The sequence below is a fragment of the Salvelinus fontinalis genome, chromosome 30 (genome assembly GCF_029448725.1).
Source record: "Salvelinus fontinalis isolate EN_2023a chromosome 30, ASM2944872v1, whole genome shotgun sequence".
Taxonomy (NCBI): domain Eukaryota; kingdom Metazoa; phylum Chordata; class Actinopteri; order Salmoniformes; family Salmonidae; genus Salvelinus; species Salvelinus fontinalis.
The window spans coordinates 30,612,619-30,632,473 of record NC_074694.1 but is presented as its reverse complement, the minus strand read 5'-3'; the positions used below and the strand labels follow the sequence as shown (position 1 = coordinate 30,632,473).

At 41.2% G+C, this 19,855-nt stretch overlaps 1 protein-coding gene across 1 annotated transcript in view; it reads left to right on the top strand.

Moving 5' to 3' along the window:
• The first annotated feature begins 46 nt into the window (after window positions 1-46).
• The window catches only part of LOC129829021 (growth arrest-specific protein 7-like), a 63,181-nt gene continuing 43,372 nt past the window's right edge, over window positions 47-19,855 (top strand). The window contains exon 1 of the mRNA XM_055890434.1: window positions 47-728. Within this exon, the coding sequence (XP_055746409.1) occupies window positions 549-728 (180 nt within the window). The 5' untranslated portion in view covers window positions 47-548. The remainder of the gene's footprint in view (window positions 729-19,855) is intronic.

Sequence of the window (19,855 nt, the reverse complement as noted above, 5' to 3'; positions counted from 1 at the left end):
GCTCCTTTTCAACAGTTCACGTTATGGCAAAGTCACATTATTTTACACGGTCGCCTTGTCAACCCTTCATAAACAATCGCGTCTTGGAGAAGTGATTCAATTGACAAAGTACATTACATTTCAATAGGCACAGCCTTGGTGAAAGTTGCTAATTGATTACTAATCCCCACAACATAACTCATGTGCAAAAACGGAAGCGAGTACCGAGTTATCTCATAGAAAAGCGCAATTGGAATTGAAGGAGCACAGACTTGACTGTGGAGTTTGCGAAAGGGAGTTCACACAAACGGAGAAGCGCCCATATACACACGCTCAGAACGCATCTGCGCTGTGTTCAGGATTTTACAGGATTCTTTTGACAAGGGATACCTTTTCATTCACTCAGAAAGTACTTTAACCAGATTCGCCACATGTTGGATTGTTGTCATTGATGCGGTAACTAATCAACATTACAAGTTTGACAAGAAAGAGCCAAGTGAATCTCGAGGAAGGGGATCAGTCTGTGTGAATCTACGCGCGGACCCGACGTTATACCGGAGAAGATAACGATGTCTGGATCTTACTGCAAAAGTTTATACTCCTTCAGCGGGGACCAACATCAGCAGGGTTTGACTTTTGAAGTTGGAGAAATCCTAAAGATAGTTCAGCCATTGCCAGGCGGCTGGTGGGAAGGAGAGCTGGATGGAGTCAGGGGATGGTTCCCAGCAAGTTATGTTCAGGTCTTAGAGGTAAGTCTGAATGTCCACTCTCAGATCAATAAATGGTACAATACCAATGGTGAAACAAATACCAACAAAATATACACTTTTTTTCTCTCCCTTTGAGTTTGGAGTGAAATGTATACTTAGTATGACCTAATTAAGTAGTAAGAATTCTTATGATGCTTACTATATTACCCAATGAAATAACGTCATCATAAAGAGTCAATATGTCTTTACACTTAAATAACACACTCAGATATTTTGACATTGTGATAAATACATATGTCCACTCTCATATCCACATAACCCCACATTCACACCCATGGCTGGTATCTAACAGATGTGGAGATTTGTTTCAGAGGCGACTAGGGTTTTAAACCGTTTTCCTATTGGTGTTCATCAGCTTGAGAGCTAGCCTCCCCACCCCTGTCCACTCTTCTGAGGCCTCCACCACACTTCCTCATTCCTGACACATTCCACTGGAATTCTCAGGTCTCCTGCCTGTGTCTGTCTGCATGAGTGCACGGGGCACTTTACTGGGGGAACACACTGCTCTGTCACAGCAAGGTCACAAGTACGCACTTTTGCAGTATGCAGGTGAACACAAGGTTCACAGAAGGGCAGGGAAATCCTTGGCAAAGACTGTCTTGAATCAGGTTTTAGCCAAGAGTGACAAGAAAACACACAGCTAATTACTTGTTTTATCAACAATTGGCAAAAGGAAATGGACACTAGCCCAATGTTCACACTCGCGGACACAGTAAATCACTGGATCAGAAATGAGATGGGCAGATGGGAGTAGATCTGTAGGATGTGGGCTGGCCGGCTGGCCGAGGCAGCTGGTCCTCAACACACCTCAATCGGTCATTCAAAATACCAGCTTGATGTAGTTGTGTAGCGCTTGAAGGGGAACTGCCAAATCACCAGTGACCCTGTAGTTCCAGAGCATGTGAACATCCACCTTTTATCATAAAGGGTCAGATCTCTTGATAGAGGTTGTACATGTACATACAGGGAAGTCTGGAATCTGGTACTTGGTACAGTAGTGTACATCTCTATTTTTACAGATAAGGAGAAGTGGGAAGCAGCTCTGACACAACCTGATACTGGGTGTGCAACAGGTGGAGGCTGCATTGAAGGAAATTACTTGAATAGTTAGTTTCATTGGCTCAGGTTTAGGATGTGTGTTGCACCATCAACATTTCATTTGAAACACTGACGTACAAGTGTGTAGAAACAGGAAGTTCTTCCGAATGAGTTACCAAATGATTGCTACTAATGCTGACTTGGCTCTTGCATATAGATCTGAATGGAAGAACCACAATAGAAACTTCCTTATTTTAGTCGACCAATCAAACCAGCCAGGCATTTTTTTTCTACATGAATTCAAACAAGAGGAAAACGCACCTAGAAACAGTCATATATATCATCAATTCAGACCAAGGTGTTTTCAACGACAGAATCGGGGGAATGTGTGTTTTCACCGCTGGCGTAGTTTACAGTGCGGTGCTTTGATCTCTGAGACACGCTCCATTGTCATCTTCGGCAGACGAGGCTTTGTTCTCCAAACAGTCTATTCTTCTTTTTTCTTCTTCTTCAAACTTTGATGAATCATTCAACAGAAAACCTGTCATCAGGCCTGTGCTCGCCTTGACAGACCCTCAGATCCACACAGTCCCCAGGAACCTCCTTGTATAGATAGATACCGCCTTCATTTGAACAAACAACAAATACAACACAGAAGGCATTCAGTTCATATTTTATGATGAGATGTTCATAACTTTATTTTTTTTTAAACTTTAACTTGTAGACTTTATTTTTGTGTTATTCTTATGGAAGCTGGAGAATGTGTAATATAATTGGGCCCTGCTGGCTACTTTCAGATGAGGAGTACATTAAAGGGGATGGTGATAATAAGCTATACATTTGCTGTTACTATAGCAGTGATCACTGGGTGAGGGATGACAGCTGTGTTTTGATTGAGGAACTGTTTCCTGTCCTTTTGTGTATTTTCCAAGCTCACTGATTGACTAAGAGACAGAGGTAATGTCATTTTATGATGTTATGAGATGTTTAGGACAGGGTGGTTAAAGAGGGGTTCCACCCCTAACATCAGTAAAGTGCTGAAATTGGTATTTTTCTATACCAGTATGAGTCTACCCATTGTCTATATGGTTTTATATACAGTTGAAGTCGGAAGTTTACATACACCTTAGCCAAATACATTTAAACTCAGTTTTTCACAATTCCTGACATTCAAACCGAGTAAAAATTACCTGTCTTAGGTCAGTTAGGATCACCACTTTATTTTAAGAATGTGAAATGTCAGAATAATAGTAGAGAATTATATATTTCAGCTTTCATTTCGTTCATCACATTCCTAGTGGGTCAGAAGTTTACATGCACTCAATTAGTATTTGGTAGCATTGCCTTTAAAATGTTGAATTTGGGTCAAACGTTTTGGGTAGCCTTCCACAAGCTTCCCACAATAAGTTTCGTGAATTTTGGCCCATTCCTCCTGACAAAGCTGGTGTAACTGAGTCAGGTTTGTAGGCCTCCTTGCTCTCACACGCTTTTTCAGTTCTGCCCACACGTTTTCTATAGGATTGAGGTCAGGGCTTTGTGATTGCCACTCCAATACCTTGACTTTGGTGTCCTTAAGCCATTTTGCCACAACTTTGGAAGTATGCTTGGGGTCATTGTCTATTTGGAAGACCCATTTGCGACCAAGCTTTGACTTCCCGACTGAGGTCTTGAGATGTTGCTTCAATATATCCACCTAATTTTTCTGCCTCATGAAGCCATCTATTTTGTGAATTGCACCAGTCCCTCCTGCAGCAAAGCACCCCCACAACATGATGCTGCCACCCCCGTGCTTCACGTTGGGATGGTGTTCTTCGGCTTGCAAGCCTCCCCATTTTTACTCCAAACAAAACGATGGTCATTATGGCCAAACATTTCTATTTTTGTTAAATCAGACCAGAGGACATTTCTCCAAAAAGTACGATCTTTGTCCCCATGTGCAGTTGCAAACCGTAGTCTGGCTTTTGACGGCTGCGTGTTTATACTATTGTTTGTACAGATGAACGTGGTACCTTCAGGCGTTTGGAAATTGTTCCCAAGGATGAACCAGACTTGTGGAGGTCTCCAATTTTGGCTGATTTCTTTTGATTTTCCCACGATGTCAAGCGAAGAGGCACTGAGTTTGAAGGTAGGCCTTGAAATACATCCATAGGTACAACTCCCATTGACTCAAATGATGTTAATTAGCCTATCGGAAGCTTCTAAAGCCATGACATCCTTTTCTGGAATTTTCCAAGCTGTTTAAAGGCACAGTCAACTTAGTGTTTGTAAACTTCTGACTCACTGGAATTGTGATCTAAGTGAAATAATATGTCTGTAAACAATTGTTGGAAAAATGACTTGTGTCATGCACAAAGTAGATGTCCTAACCGACTTGCCAAAACTATAGTTTGTTACCAAGATATTTTTGGAGTGGTTGAAAAACGAGTTTTAATGACTCCAACCTAAGTGTATGTAAACTTCTGACTTCAACTGTACCGGTGTGACTCTGGTGGTCTTGACAACCTAACTGATGAACAGAAGTGGAACAGGGCACGGTGAATCATGGATCATGCCATTGAGTCATCAAGTCAAGTGATTGCTGATTAGTGCCAAACTAATTGAGGTGGAGCTTAATGAGGAAGAGATGAGGAAAAAAGGACAAAGGAAATGAAAGCTGTAGAATCTAGATGAATGGACCAATTAGACACACCGTTGATGACAGATTTCACCCAATGGAAATGGCTCTCCGGGGGACAAAGAATTTGATTGGTTCGAAGAATGAGTGAATGAGTCATTAACATTTCGGTGTATAATAGTTAGTTACATATACAGCCGTTTACCACGTTGGTGAGTTGGCAATGACCGACTATTACCAGAAAACAATTTAGTCTCCACGCTAAACTAAACTAATTAGCACTTTGGTGTGATGTCACTTTCCTTTGCCTAATCATCTTGAAGTAGCTCACAGCTTACTGTAAATGTATTTTGCTCATTTCCTATACTTATGTATTTTAGCTAGCCTCTGTTCCAATCAAAACAGATTAGACTATAGGTTATAGTGTAACTTACTGGGTTTTGTGGTGTCCATGCTATGTTATTATTATTTTATTGTTCCAATAGTTGCTATGGAATGGCATCCTGTATTCATCTCTCCTTAGTAGCCCACTCTCGCTCTAATCTCCAACCCAAAGACAGTCTAGTGTGATTATCAGCACTGGCGTGACTGAGGGAGCTGGCATGGCGAGGCAATGAGGCCTGCTATATTCTGTGCTGTGTGGGCATGGAGACCACAGTTCTAGTCTAGATGACAGCTGGGCAGGGTCAGCGTTACTGGGGCACCACTCCCTTAACTAATCAGGACGCCCCCTTTACTCCTGAAATATTAATGTGGATGGATATGTAACCCATCTGTAGAGACTATGGTAGAGAGTTCACCTTGACTCTCAAACAATTACTAAATCATTTTACTTGTTGAGGTTTTCACGTCTACTAACAGCAGTATGAGGCAGACCTTTTCTACTGTTGAAATTAGGCATGGGATCTTATATGAAGTTAATGTCATAACATGTGACAACAAGTAAAGCAACATGTGATAACATTAAACTACACATGTGAAAACTTGATCACATGTGAAGTGTTCCAAAAACACGTTTTTTTTGTTTCTTGTAACGGATATTATTTATAGAAATGTGTAATAGTCATACAACTTAATCTCCATATGGCCTATGTTTTTAAAGATAGTTGTGTTTTGATGTTAAACTTTCAAATGAGTAAATGAAACCAGGCAATATACTGAATTGGCCAACTGATCTGATCTTATTCAACTAAAAGGGGACACATGAAAACGTGTGTTTTCAGAACACTTCACATGTGGAATTCATGTTTTTTTCCTTTAAGGGAACTTACGGCAGGTAGCCTAGTGGTTAGAGCGTTGGGCCAGTAATTGAAAGGTTGCTGGATCGAATCCCCGTGATGACAAGGTAAAAAAAAAAAACTGTCGTTCTGAACAAGGCAGTTAATCCACTGTTCCCCGGTAGGCCGTCATTGTAAATAAGAATTTGTTCTTAACTGACTTGCCTAGTTAAATAAAACCCTCTCTCATTACTGCCTTTAAAGCGTTCTCTCAGTGGGTTAGTCAGCTGTGTTATGAAACTGTATCTGTGGTTGTAGCTGGACTAGTGTAGTGTTAGGACTCTGGGCTCTGCACACGGGGGGTAGGTAGATGGTCATTTAGGCTGGCATAATCCCCCTGTAGAGGAATGTGAGGGTCAGGGAGCTGCTGAGACCTACTGCCCCCCTACACACCACACTGCCAGGTGTTTCCCTGCCTGGAACATGGGAAAACTCTACAACTCTCTAAACACCACTCCCAATGCTGACGTCATACCTGTGGTAAACACTTTCCACTAAAGTGCATATAATCTGTATTTATTCAGTATCATACCGTAGTTACTCTGACTACTTTGAATAACAACCAGACTGTTTGTTTACTCAGCTCTACACGGTAGCTGCAGATGAGGATTTTCCTTGTTTTATAAAGGAAATTAGTTACTAGGGTATAGGTACTATGTAGTTGCATGCAGTTTGATATCTCCTACCTGGGATAGTATTCAAGGAGAAGGATTAAGTGTCTGTATTTCTTTGTTTGCTTTGTCAAATTAGTCAATACAAGATATGATCTTGTACAGCATGACCTTAGCAGTCAGTAGAGTCATTCCACATGCCTCACTAACTCAATTGTCTCACGTCACTTCTACAGTGTTATCAGTTAAATTTGTAAGGCTAGAGAAGGAGACCGGAGGAGGGATAGAGAGACTTACAAGGCATGGTACAGGTCTTGTGCAATCCACATAAACTGGTATGGGCAGAGGAAGCACAAAACGGGCTTTGTTGCACATAGGGAGCACCCTAGCACTCACCACACACTGTCTGCTATTGTCTGCTTCCTTATGTCTCATAGCCTGTGTTTCTCTCTCATTGTGACTGAATGTGTGTTTAGTTTCTGTGTGTGTGTGTGTGTGTGCGCATCTGGGAATGTGGCTTCAGGCTCTCACAATAGCCTTAAACCCCCCAAAAACTCTTCTAAATAAAGACGTCTGCTACTGCTCCCATACTCTACAGCCCAAAGCAGAGCTCTCTCTCGCTCTCCATCTCACCTCCCTCTCTCATTTCACTGTTAGTCTTTCCACTGTACACTTGCATCTGCTAGACAGTCTTACGGTAGTAATGACTAAGTGACTGTGTGTGTGTGTGAGATGTTTCTCTCTGACTGTATTCCTCACACCCGGAGAGAGAGGCCTGGGCCCCCTAGCCGCCCGTCACTGGCTGAGTGATCTCACAGGGTTGAGAACTCTCTCCTTTTCTCCTTCGCAGCCTCAGAAGTCTTGGGCAACAGCCGTTAGCTGGCTGCTCCACTCTCCATTGGGAGCCATTGTTAAACGGATGACGATAGATTGTGAAGAGCTCATATTTGCTGAGTCACAACCATGTGTGTGTACCAGAGCCTTTTTATCTACATTTGAGGGGGGAAATGTACCCTGACAGCATCCATATTTCGTATTGGCTTTTAGTATAGCTTTTGCATGGTCTGAAAGTACACACCAACATTCACCAGTCCTTCATCATTGTAATTATTGGTAGTGACCTATGAAGGCAAGGGACTCTGGGTATATACATATGATGGTGCTGATAAGAGTACAGTAAAGGTATTTATGAGTGAATAATAGGAAACAGACACTTCCACCATCAGTCACACCTCTGTTCCTCTGACACTGCATGTGCTGACTGGACAGGATAGGGTGGGATAGAGAGATGAGAGTGAGAGGGATGGGGGGATGGAGAGGCAAAGTAAACAGAGACAGTGTGTACCTTGCTACTATTTTTGCCATCCCTCATGACTAGGAGGTACCCTCTGCTCTGTGTGTGTGTGTGTGTGTGTGCCAGCCCCTGTTTGTGGCTATATGCTGGCATGTAAATATATGCACATTTTTGGGCTTGTGGCTTGTGTTCACATCGTATCTCTGTACAGCCCAAGGCTACTTCAGATGCTTTGAGGATGTACAACATTTGGCAATATTGGAAAACTCCAAACATTTCTCATTCTCAAGAATCATCACCAGCATTGTTTGCGACCTCAATGTTTCTGTATACTGAACAACATTAACTTATTTAAACCACAGTTGAAAGACCTGTTACAGTTGGTGTACTGGGAACTTTTTGTTATGTTCTATGTAATGGCTTGTTGTACTTGGTTCTTGATACTGTTCCACTTCTGTTCTGGTGTGTTGTCTTATAACTGGTCGTGTACTGGACACTTCCATCCCTGGCTCAACTAGAACAGAACCGCTGGTTTCACATACAGACCCTGACCCTCATACCCCCATCTTCCTACATCCAGATGTTTGACTAGAGGTCACTGGAGGACAGGCTGAACACACACACACACACGCAGGCACGCACGCACGGGGGGGAGGCTGCTGAGGGGAGGACGGCTCATAATAATGGCTGGAACGGTTCGAATGGAATGGCATCAAACACCAGGAAACCACGTGTTTGACGTATTTGATACCATTCTACTCCAGCCATTACCATCCCCAATTAAGGTGCCGCCAACCTCTTGTGGCACACACACACACACACACTGAGCTCACACCACCACATGTCAGGAGACTGTGTAATTCAGGCATGAGTAAGGGCAGCTAAGCTTTGGACAAGGACCTGACTGGTAATCCTCTGTTGAAACTCTGGAAGACCACTAATACAGAGGCTGCACATTTCTCCTCTCAGTCCATGAGTGGGCGACCTCCATTTCACAAACCTGCTGACCGTTCGTTCAGTATCTACTCAGTGAATCACCTACTTATGTTGTCAAACACGAATAAACTCATGTCAAAACCCAGATGGAAGTTGAAGAGAAACTCATAGAAAATCTCATTCTAAGACAGAAGCCCACAATTTTTGGTCTTGTTCTAAATGAGATTTAAATGACTAAATGGCTGCAATTCATTACTGAATACATTTTTTTTCTTCTTCAACTTCAATATTAGAATCTTTTCAATTGATCAAGCCAGAAGTTTTACATCTTTAAATTATATTAATTTGTCTCGACGACATTGATATGATATAAAAATAATTGTTATTGGGTGGTCTGAAACCCAATCTAATGTAGCTTTAGTACTTCCATAACCCAGTTTTCTCTCTCCTTGACGTTATTTTAACAGAAATATGGTTAACAAATAGTGATTTATTTTACGCAGAGGTCCAGTCGAGATATTTATTTATACAAAACTTTAAAATCTGTATATCAAATGTCTGTGTCCACCCTACATGTATAATTGAATTAGATGGAACCAAGAGTTCATATTCCCCGTTGGAAGCTCAACCACTTTCAGCAAACTTAAAACTTCTGACATACTTTGACTGTGGAGGGAACTATCCTTTTAATGTTTGTTCTCAACATAACACTTTCTCTCTCTTCCTCAGGTCTTAGCTAGCCTATTACAACTCAGGTGAAAGGGTAACGGCATGGTTTAATGCCTCTTCATACTCTCACTGACCTCCTCCACAGGCCCAGGGTATTTACAGCCATTTTTCCGAAGGGAATTTGACAAATGATTCCTGGTTTTCCAGGCGGGGAGCCAGTGGCACTGAAATGGAAAGCTATGAGCTATTTAGTTTTTCCATAGTAAGAGATGCTGTTTGTGTTTTTGGGTGTGGGAAACGTGGATGTAAACCGTCACAGGGATGTGTCTGTCATGCCATACATACCATGGACCACTCTGCTCTTATAATAAGCATGTTTGTTTGTACTCGTAGCACTACTGGGACTAGTCATCATTAACTAAGGTCGGGTGACTTGATTTGGTTATTTCAGCAAAAATGAATCAATGGCATTGGTTTGTGTTGAAATGATCCTCAGCTTGAGCTTACGGTAACTCGCTTTATGACTTGGGGGACTTTACTAGGTTCTAGGTTTATGGAATAAGCGACATGTCAACAAAAATTAGAATGGAATAGATACTGTATTCGAAGCATGATGGCGGCCATGATTGTTGTGGCTCTACAGAACACAGACAGCCAGCCATTCACAGTGACAACCATGATTGTTGTTGTTGTTGTTGTTGCTCTCCAGACAGCCATAGCTGAAACCATATGTTCTTAGCCAGGGGCTGTTCTGGCATCCTGTGAATGCAGAGCCACAGGCAGTCTGGGGTTGTCGAGGTTAACCATCTGGCATGGTGCATTATTTAATGTTGCATATGCCGGGACAAGCTGTCTCCATGTGCTGTCAAAGTTCCTAGTTCCCAGCACACATAGGTGCGCGGTGCTCATTCCCTCACTCACTGCATCCCCGTGTGCCTAATTGTGGCCTGAATCCTAACTCCCCATTGAGATCAATGCATGGTTCATATGAACGTTAATTCAAGATGTGACCTCTCCCAATGTTGTGAAGCGGGGTTAGAGATTTTACATTGAGGTCCAACACGTGTTGTTATTAAAAGGTTGAGCCCAGTTCACAGAGCCCATATACTCTTTGAACGGTGATTTACTGACTGGCAGTTCGAAGACAAATTCACTCAGTGACTGTGTTCAAAGACTGTCAATGAGATATTGCCGTCTAGAAAACGGACCATGTCAATGGGGTGAACCAATGATGTCCTCTTTTCTTGAAATCAGTGTCCTGACTGAGTACAGCCCCCTCCCATCTGTCTTCCTCAGTGTTATCTGCAGAGCAGGAGAAAAACCCTAGTGTCACCTTACTGATAAGACCAAGACGTGACCCAACATTGTGTTACACATTCCCCAGCTAATGTGAGGTTTCACCATGTCGTTGGACTGTGTGTGTGTGTGTGTTTCAGACGTATGGAAGCAGACAAGAAGGCAGACTTTAAGGGGAAGTAAACAGACACTCAGTTGGTGTCTCGGGTTTCTACAGGAAATTTGCTTTCGGTGATGGTCACTTTCACTCACTAAGATCCCTTACTGAACCTCTTGTTTTCATGCGAGGAGAAACCAATGGTGATTGGACCCTTGTTGATTGGGTTTAGAAACACAAAACACTGAAAATTGTGCTTTTGGTTCACTCCTTTGTTCAAGCATCTTGGTTGCTCTTTTATGACATTCTGACCACTACCCCCATCAAGACAGCATGCACGCTTACACTCGTACATCCATCCCATTACATTTTTTCTGTTTCGAAATATTATACGCCTCCATTTCTTAATAAATAGAGGAATATCCAAGGTTAGTTAAGTAAATACATTTCTGAAGGGCGGATGTGGACATGTATAACACAGTGACCATCAAAGGAAGTACGATGCTGTAATGATCTGTATAATTACATGGAGTCATAAGTCACCCAGGGTTGATGTTGCTTCATACTCTCCATCCTTGTGGGACCAGCAGCAAACCTCTCTTCTTCTCTTTTCCTGGAAAGTGTTGAATGGAATGAGTTAATTCTGAGAGGGACAGAAAAGGAACGATCTGTCTTGAGGGACAGTTTCTGCCTTCAATTATATAAATGACTCCTGCAAGTTGGTGATGTCATCGTTGAAGATCCAAGCAGCACGGGTTCTTATTCCCAGCATTAGTGAGGGAATGTGGTGATGTGTCTGTTATTTTGGATTCTCAGACATTTTGTGTATAATATTGGTGATTCATTCATGTTAGACCCTGTTCCTCCCAGATCATTTTATCATTCTAGAATGCTGACTCATATTCCTTTCAACGATAAAAATGACTAGTTGACTATTAAGTCAGAAACAATTGTGTACAGGTTGTGTCTGATTGTGTAATGATGATGCATGCATGTTAGCGCTGAAAGTATGTTCCATAGCACCTTTCCAGCATTCCAAGTTGATGGAATTATGACTGGTCAAATAAGTATGACTCAAGCTGCTTGCATTGCCTGTTACTAGACTCTAGTTTATTGGTCAGGAGGGGTGTGGAGGCTTTTGCTCCAGCCCATCACCAACCAACAAACCAGACTAAGCTAAGCATGATCTTGATGATTAGCTGAAGAGAGGGATTAGATGTATTTAAAGGTCATTAAGAATAACTGTAGTAGGTCGTCTGTGAATGAGCTTATATGATGTTGGAATACTTCAGTGCAATTCCACGTTAACTGAGTTTCACTGGGACTTTTTCACTTTAAAGGCCCAGAACAGTCAAAAATTTGAGTTTCCTATGTTTTTAAACAGTGCTTTTAAGAAAGTATTCATTCAAGGATTTTTCTATTTGTACTATTTTCTACATTGTATAATAATAGTGAAGACATCAAAACTATGACATAACACATATGGAATCATGTAGTAGTAACCAAAATATATATATATTTTAGATTCTTCAAGTAGCCACCCTTTGCCTTGATGATAGCTTTGCATACTCTTGGCATTCTCTCAACCAGCTTCACTTGGAATGCTTTTCCAACAGTCTTGAAAGAGTTCCCACATGCTGAGCACTTTTTGGCTGATTTTCCTTCACTCTGCAGTCCAACTCATCCCAAACCAACTCAATAGGGTTGAGGTCGGGTGATTGTGGAGGCCAGGTCATCTGATGCAGCATGCCATCACTCTCCTTCTTGGTCAAATAGCCCGTAAACAGCCTGGAGGTATGTTGGGTCAATGTCCTGTTGGAAAACAAATATGGGTCCCACTAAGCACAAACCAGATGGGATGGCGTGTCGCTGTAGAATGCTGTGTCAGCCATGATGGTTAAGTGTGCCTTGATTCCTTTTTTAAAATCAGACCGTGTCACCAGCAAAGCACCCCCACGCCATCACACCACCTCCTCCATGCTTCACGGTGGAAACCACACATGCAGAGATCATCCATTCACCTACTCTGCATCTCACAAAGACATGGTGATTGGAACCAAAAATCTAAAATTTGGACTCATCAGGCCAAAGGACAGATTTCCACCAGTATATTGTCCATTGCTCGTATTTCTTGGCCCAAGCAATCTCTTCTTCTTATTGGTGTCCTTTAGTAGTGGTTTCTTTGCAGCATTTCGGCCATGAAGTCCTGATTCACGCAGTCTCCTCTGAACAGTTGATGTTGAGATGTCTGTTACTTGAACTCTGAAGCATTTATTAGGGCTGCAATTTCTGAGGCTGGTAACTCTCTAATGAACTTATCCTCTGCAGCAGAGGTAACTCTGGGTCTTCTGTTCCTGTGGCGGTCCTTCTGATAACCAGTTTCTTCATAGTGCTTGGTTTTTGCGACAGCACTTGAAGAAACTTTCAAAGTTCTTGAAATGTTCGGAATTGACTAACCTACATGTCTTAAAGTAATGATGGACTGTCGTTTTTCTTTGCTTATTTGAGCTGTTCGTGCCATAATATGGACTTGGTCTTTTACCAAATAGGGCTATCTTCTGTATACCACCCCTACCTCATCACAACACAACTGATTGGCTCAAACGCATTAAGAAGGAAAGACATTCTACAAATTAACTTAACAAGGCACACCTGTTAATTGAAATGCATTCCAGGTGACTACCTCAAAGCTTGGTGAGAGAATGTCAAGTGTGCAAAGCTGTCATCAAGGCGAAGGGTGGCTACTTTGAAGAATCTCAAATATAAATGGTTACTACATGATTCCATATGTAATTTCATAGTTTTGATATCTTCATTATTCTTCTACAGTGTAGAAAATAGTAAAATTTAAAGAAAAACCCTGGAATGAGTAGGTGTCCAAACTTGACTGCTACTGTATGTATTCACACCCCTGAGTCAATACTTTGTAGAAGCACCTTTGACAGTGTTGTCAGCTGTTAGTCTTTCTGGGTAAGTGTTTAAGAGCTTTCCACACCTGGATTGAGCACCATTTGCCCATTGTTAAAAAAAATAAACTTAAAAATATATATATTTTAAAAATTCTTCATGTTCTGTCATTTTGTTTTGTTGATCATTGCTAGAAAACCATTTTCAGGTCCTGTCATAGATTCTCAACTAGATTTAAGTCAACTGTCACTCAGTGCTTGAACTGCCTGTGCTTAGCTCCAATACATTTTTTTTTAATCCTGGAAAAACTCCCCAGTCCTTAACGATTACTAGCATACCCATAACATTATGCAGCCACCACTTTGCTTTAAAATATGGAGTGATTCTCAGTAATGTATTGGATTTGCCCCAAATGTAACATTTTGTATTCAGCACAAAAAATGTAATTGCTTTGCATGTTTTGTAATATTTTTAAAATTCTGTACAAGCTTCCTTTTCACTCTGTCATTTAGGTTTGTATTGGGGAGTTAACTACAATGTTGTTGATCCATCCTCAGTTTTCTCCTACAGCTATTAAACCCTGTTACTATTTTAAAGTCAGCATTGAGACATTGCCTCATTGTGAAATCACTTAGTGGTTTCCTTCCTCTCCAGCAACAGAATTGTAGTGACTGGATGTATTGATACACCATCCAAAGTGTAATTAATTAACTTCATGCTGAAAATGATATTCAATGTCTACTTTCTTTACCCATCTACCAATAGGTGCCTTTTTTTGTGAGGCACTGGAAAAGTTCCCTGGTCATTGTGGTTGAATCTGTGTTTGAAATTCACTGATCGACTGAGGGACCTTACAATCATCTGTATGTGTAGGGTACAGAGATGAGGTAGTCATTCAGGAATCATGTTAAACACTATTATTGCACACAGAGTGAGTCCATGCAACTTGCTAAGTACAGTTTTACTCTTGAACTTATTTAGACATGTCATAACAATAATGGGGTATTGTGTGTAGGCCAGTGACCCCCCCCCAAAAAAAATATATTGAATCAATTTTAAATGTAGTCTGTAACACAACAAAATGTGGAAACCATCAAGGGGTGTGACTACTTTCTGAAAGCACTGTATATATTTCCACACTATGAGGCTGGAATAATACTGTAAATTGTGAAAATGATGATCATGCCCTTTTAGTGTAAAGACGTAAGCCTGCTTCAGTTCAGCTGGTGGCAAGCTGAAGTCGGCTAGGCGAACCAAACGAGTGTGCTAACATACAGTGGCTTGCAAATGTATTCACCCCCCTTTGCATTTTTTCTATTTTGTTACCTTGATTTTTGAGGGGGTGTTGTATCATTTGATTTACACAACATGCCAACCACTTTGAAGATGCAAAATATTTTTTATTGTGAAACAAACAAGAAATAAGACAAAAAATAGAACTATTCACGCCCTCAAAGTCAATACTTTGTAGAAACAACTTTTGCAGCAATTACAGCTGCAAGTCACTTGGGGTATGTCTCTATAAGCTTGGCACATTTTTGGATAGGTGCTGTACACCAGTGGAAATCTTTAACCTCTCTGGTACAAGTGCCAGTGAAATTGCAGGGCACCAAATTCAAAACAACAGAATTCCAATAATTAAAATTCCTCAAACATACAAGTATTATCCACCATTTTAAAGATGAACTTCTTGTAAATCCAAACACAGTCCAACCACCATGTGATTATGTTAGGTCAGCACCTAGTCACAGAAAACCACAGCCATTTTTCAGGCCAAAGAGGAGTCACAAAAAGCAGAAATAGAGAAAATGAATCACTAACCTTTGATCTTCATCAGATGGCACTCATAGGACTTCATGTTACACAGTACATGTATGTTTTATTCGATAAAGTTCATATTTATATCCAAAAATCTGTTAGCATATACATTGGCGCGTTATGGTCAGAAATGCATTGTCTCAAATAAACATCCAGTGAAAGTGCAGAGAGCCACATCAAATTACAGAAATACTCATCATAAACATTGATAAACGATACAAGTATTATTCATGGAAATATAGATAAACTTCTCCTTAAAACCTCTTGACGCTAGGGGTCATATCTTTTTTCTAACGTTCTCGAGGTAAACAGACTATTTCTCAGGTCCAGATCGTAGAATATGTATATAATTTACAGATTAGGATAGAAAACACTCCAAAGTTTCCAAAACTGTCAAAATATTGTCTGTGAGTATAACAAATCTGATTCTGCAGGCGACAACCTGAGAAATCTAACCCGGAAGTGATTTTTTTTTTTTTTTAAATCTGTGTTTCCTTGCCCTTCTTTCTTCCATTTAAAGGGGTATCAACCAGATTCCTTTTCCAATGGCTTCCTCAGGCTTTAGACATAGTGTCACGCTTTTATTTTTAAAAAATTAGCGAGATTTTTCAAAACTAGTGAGGTGTCCTTTGATTAGTTCCTGCGAGCAAGAGGGGTAGTTCTCCATTTTCTTTCTCTCTTTTATTGAATAGGTTACGGTCCGGTTGAAATATTATCGATTATGTTTGTTAAAAACAACCTGAGGATTGATTATAAAAAACATTTGACATGTTTCTACGAACATTACGGATACTTTTAGGAATTTTCGTCGAACGGAACGAGGCTTTGGTTTTCTGAACATAACGCACAACCCAAATGGCTTTTTTTTGTTATAAAAGTAATATTTATCTAACAAAAATAACATTTATTGTGTAACTGGGAGTCTCGCGAGTGCAAACATCCGAAGATTATCAAAGGTAAGCGATTAGTTTTATTGCTTTTCTGACTTTCGTGACCATGCTAATTTGGGTCTAACTGTTCTAGCATTGATTGATACAATCACAAAAGCTTGGATTTCTTTCGCTGTAAAGCATATTTTCAAAATCTGACACGATAGGTGGATTAACAACAAGCTAAGCTGTGTTTTGGTATATTTCACTTGTGATTGCATGATTATAAATATTTTTTGTAATATTTTGCGCCCTGCAATTCAGCGGTTGTTAAGGAAAATGATCCCGCTAAAGCAGGGGTGTCAAAGTCAAATGGACAGAGGGCCAAATAAAAAATTTAGCTACAAGCCGAGGGCCGGACTGTTCGAATGTTCATTGAAAAATGTTTAAATGACGCATATAGTCTAGTGAACCTAATTGAACCTACTGAAAACCTAACAAATATATTCCAATATGATCAGATAAATAAAGCAATATTTTCTTATGGCTCTGTCAGTAATCTTTAATTTTCAACAGACACAAAAGACAAATTTCCTTTATATAAAAATCCCCATAACATGAACATTAAATGAAAGAAACCGGTATTCAAGGCACCATCAGTAGCCTATATTTTCTATTTTAGCAAAAGTGGGCTAAATTTACTTCAAAGAAAAAAACAATAATAGCAATTTTCTATCATCCACTCAACTGAAATATTTTTAAAATATAATTGGATTGAAATACAATAAAATAAAGTGCAAAAATCTATTAATCAAAAACAACACTTTGTTTAAGGAGAAGTAACATGCAGTGAAAACAAATATTAAACTAACTTTTAAACTTGAACTGAGTAAAAACTCTAAATATGTGATTGCACAGTAATGTTCACTTGTTTGAGGTTGAGGGTGATACTTGGTGGTGTCCCATCTTTTCCACAAGTTCATCAATGTTCGGGGTAAGGCTCTGAGCTGAGGAAATCCTCAGAATTGAGTGGAGGTGTTCAGCAGTAAGTCGACTTCTGTGTGATGTTTTGTTCAGGTTCATCAAAGAAAACAGTTGTTCACACAGGTATGTGCTGCCAAACATAGACAACGTTTGAGCAGCCTGGATGCGCAGCTGGGGCATTGTCGGGGAGGAAACGGGCGAACTCCGCAGCACCCACTGCCGCATATTTTGCCCTCAGTGCATCATTGCATTGGAGGTCAATCAACTCCATTTGGAGGTTTGGTGGTGAGCTTTCCACGTCAACAGCAAATGGGTTACCGAGCAGTTCCAACCTGCTTTTTTGTGCTTCAAAGTCAGCAAATCGGCGTCGAAAGTCAGCGGCAAGCATACCTATTTTATCAGCCAACTGTGCGCTCGGGAACGCACTGGTAGAGAGCTTCTCTTTCATGGTCTGGCAGCTGGGAAAGTGGCTCAAATTTTCTTTCCGCATCTGCGTCTCCCACAGAGTCAGTTTGGTTTTAAATGCCTTCACTGTACTGTACATATCAGAGATGACATGATCCCGACCCTGCAGCTGCAAGTTCATTGCATTCAGATGACTCGTAATGTCACACAGAAAAGCCATTTCACACAGAAACATTTCGTCTCGGAGTTGTGTTGTGTCTTTCCCTTTGCTGTCCAAGAACAGACAAATCTCCTCACGAAGCTCGAAACATCTTTGAAGCACCTTTCCCTGGCTTAGCCATCGCACCTCTGTGTGATAAGGCAAATCACCATGCTCCGTTTCTAACTCCGTCAGAAATGCCTTGAACTGGCGGTGATTCAAACCTTTGGCTCTGATAAAGTTAACTGTGCGCGTGATGATGCTCATTACATGCTCCATTTTCAAGGCTTTACCGCACAACGCTTCCTGGTGTATGATACAATGATAAGCTGTCAGCTCACCTGTCGCGTTTTCCTCTTGCATCTTTTCCCGTATCTTCGCCACCAGTCCGCTCCTGTGTCCACACATCGCAGGTGCTCCGTCGGTTGTCAAACCCACGAGTTTTTCCCAAGGCAGCTCCATCTCATTTACACATCTTGACACCTCTTCATACAAATCATGCCCCGTAGTTGTGCCATGCATAGGACGTAAAGCCAAAAACTCCTCTGTCACGCTTAGGCTGGAGTCCACTCCGCGGATGAAAATTGACAACTGGGCAATGTCAGAAATGTCGGTGCTCTCATCCACAGCCAAGGAATATGCAATGAAATCTTTTCCCTTTTTCACAAGCTGCTCTTTTAGATTGATGGACAACTGGTCTACTCTCTCGGCAATGGTGTTTCTGCTCAGACTCACATTTAAAAAGAGTTGCCTTTTTTCTGGGCAAACTTCGTCACAAACTTTAATCATGCAGTTTTTGATGAAATCCCCCTCCGTAAATGGCCGGGCTGATTTAGCGATCTCTTCTGCCAAAATAAAACTGGCCTTGACAGCAGCCTGGCCTTGTGATTTGGCTTTTTTGAACAGAGCCTGTCGAGATTTGAGGCCTCGTTTTAATTCCTCTGCCTTTTGTAGCCTTTGTTCCATGTCCATATTCTTGTTTTTGTCCGCGTGTTTCGTTTCATAATGTCGTCTCAGATTATACTCTTTCAGTACCGCCACACTTTCTCCACACAGAAGACACACAGGTTTTCCAGCTACCTCCGTGAACATATACTCCGACTCCCACCTTGTTTGAAACCCCCGGTTCTCAGTGTCCACCTTCCGTTTTGCCATTTTTGATGGGTATCTGAAAGTTAATTTTACTGTGATGCTGACGACTGCTGTGCCAATAAATATTGAAATGAAGCAGCCTACTGCTCGGTGCGTCACCGTTGCATTGTGGGAAATGTAGTATTGGTGCGTGTAAAAGATCTGCGGGCTGCCGGCTTGCTGCGGTCTGCGGGCCGGTTCTAATAATAAATCAAGATCATCCCAGGGGCCGTAAAAAACCTTCTCGCGGGCCGGATGTGGCCCGCGGGCCTTGACTCTGACATATGTGCGCTAAAGGGATCCGTAGCACAGAGCAGTTAATGCAACCGCTGTGTCAGATTTCAAAAACGCTTTACGGCGAAAGCACACTTTGCAATTATGTTAGATCTTCACCTAGCCACAGAAACCCATACCACCATTTTCCAGCCAAGGAGAGTGTCAGAAATAGCATTAAAATTAGTCACTTACCTTTGATCTTCATCTGGTGGCACTCCCAGGTCTCTATGTTAGACAAATGTTCATTTTGTTCAATAATGTCCCTCTTTATGACCAAATACCTCCTTTTTGTTCACGCGTTTTGTCCAGTAATCCAGTAATAAAAGGCGCGTGCACTAATTCCAGACAAAGTTTTTTTTTAAACTAAATAATCAATAATATTTCAACCGGACAAAAGCTTCGTTAATAGGAAAGGAGAAACAAAGGCGCGTTCCCGATCAGGGCGCATTGCTGATGAATGGAAATCCACTGGCCACTGATTGAAAGTGCTGTTTCTCCCTCATTTTTCAGAGTAAAAGCCTGAAACAATGCCTGAAGACTGGCCACACGTAGAGGAAGCCACGGCGCTCGTGAACTGTGTCCTAAGTCTTTGTATGGTGGATAGGCTTTCAATGGAAAAACAGCCTTACAAAATAATAGTACTTCCTGGTTGGATTTTCCTCGGGTTTTTGCCTGCCATATCAGT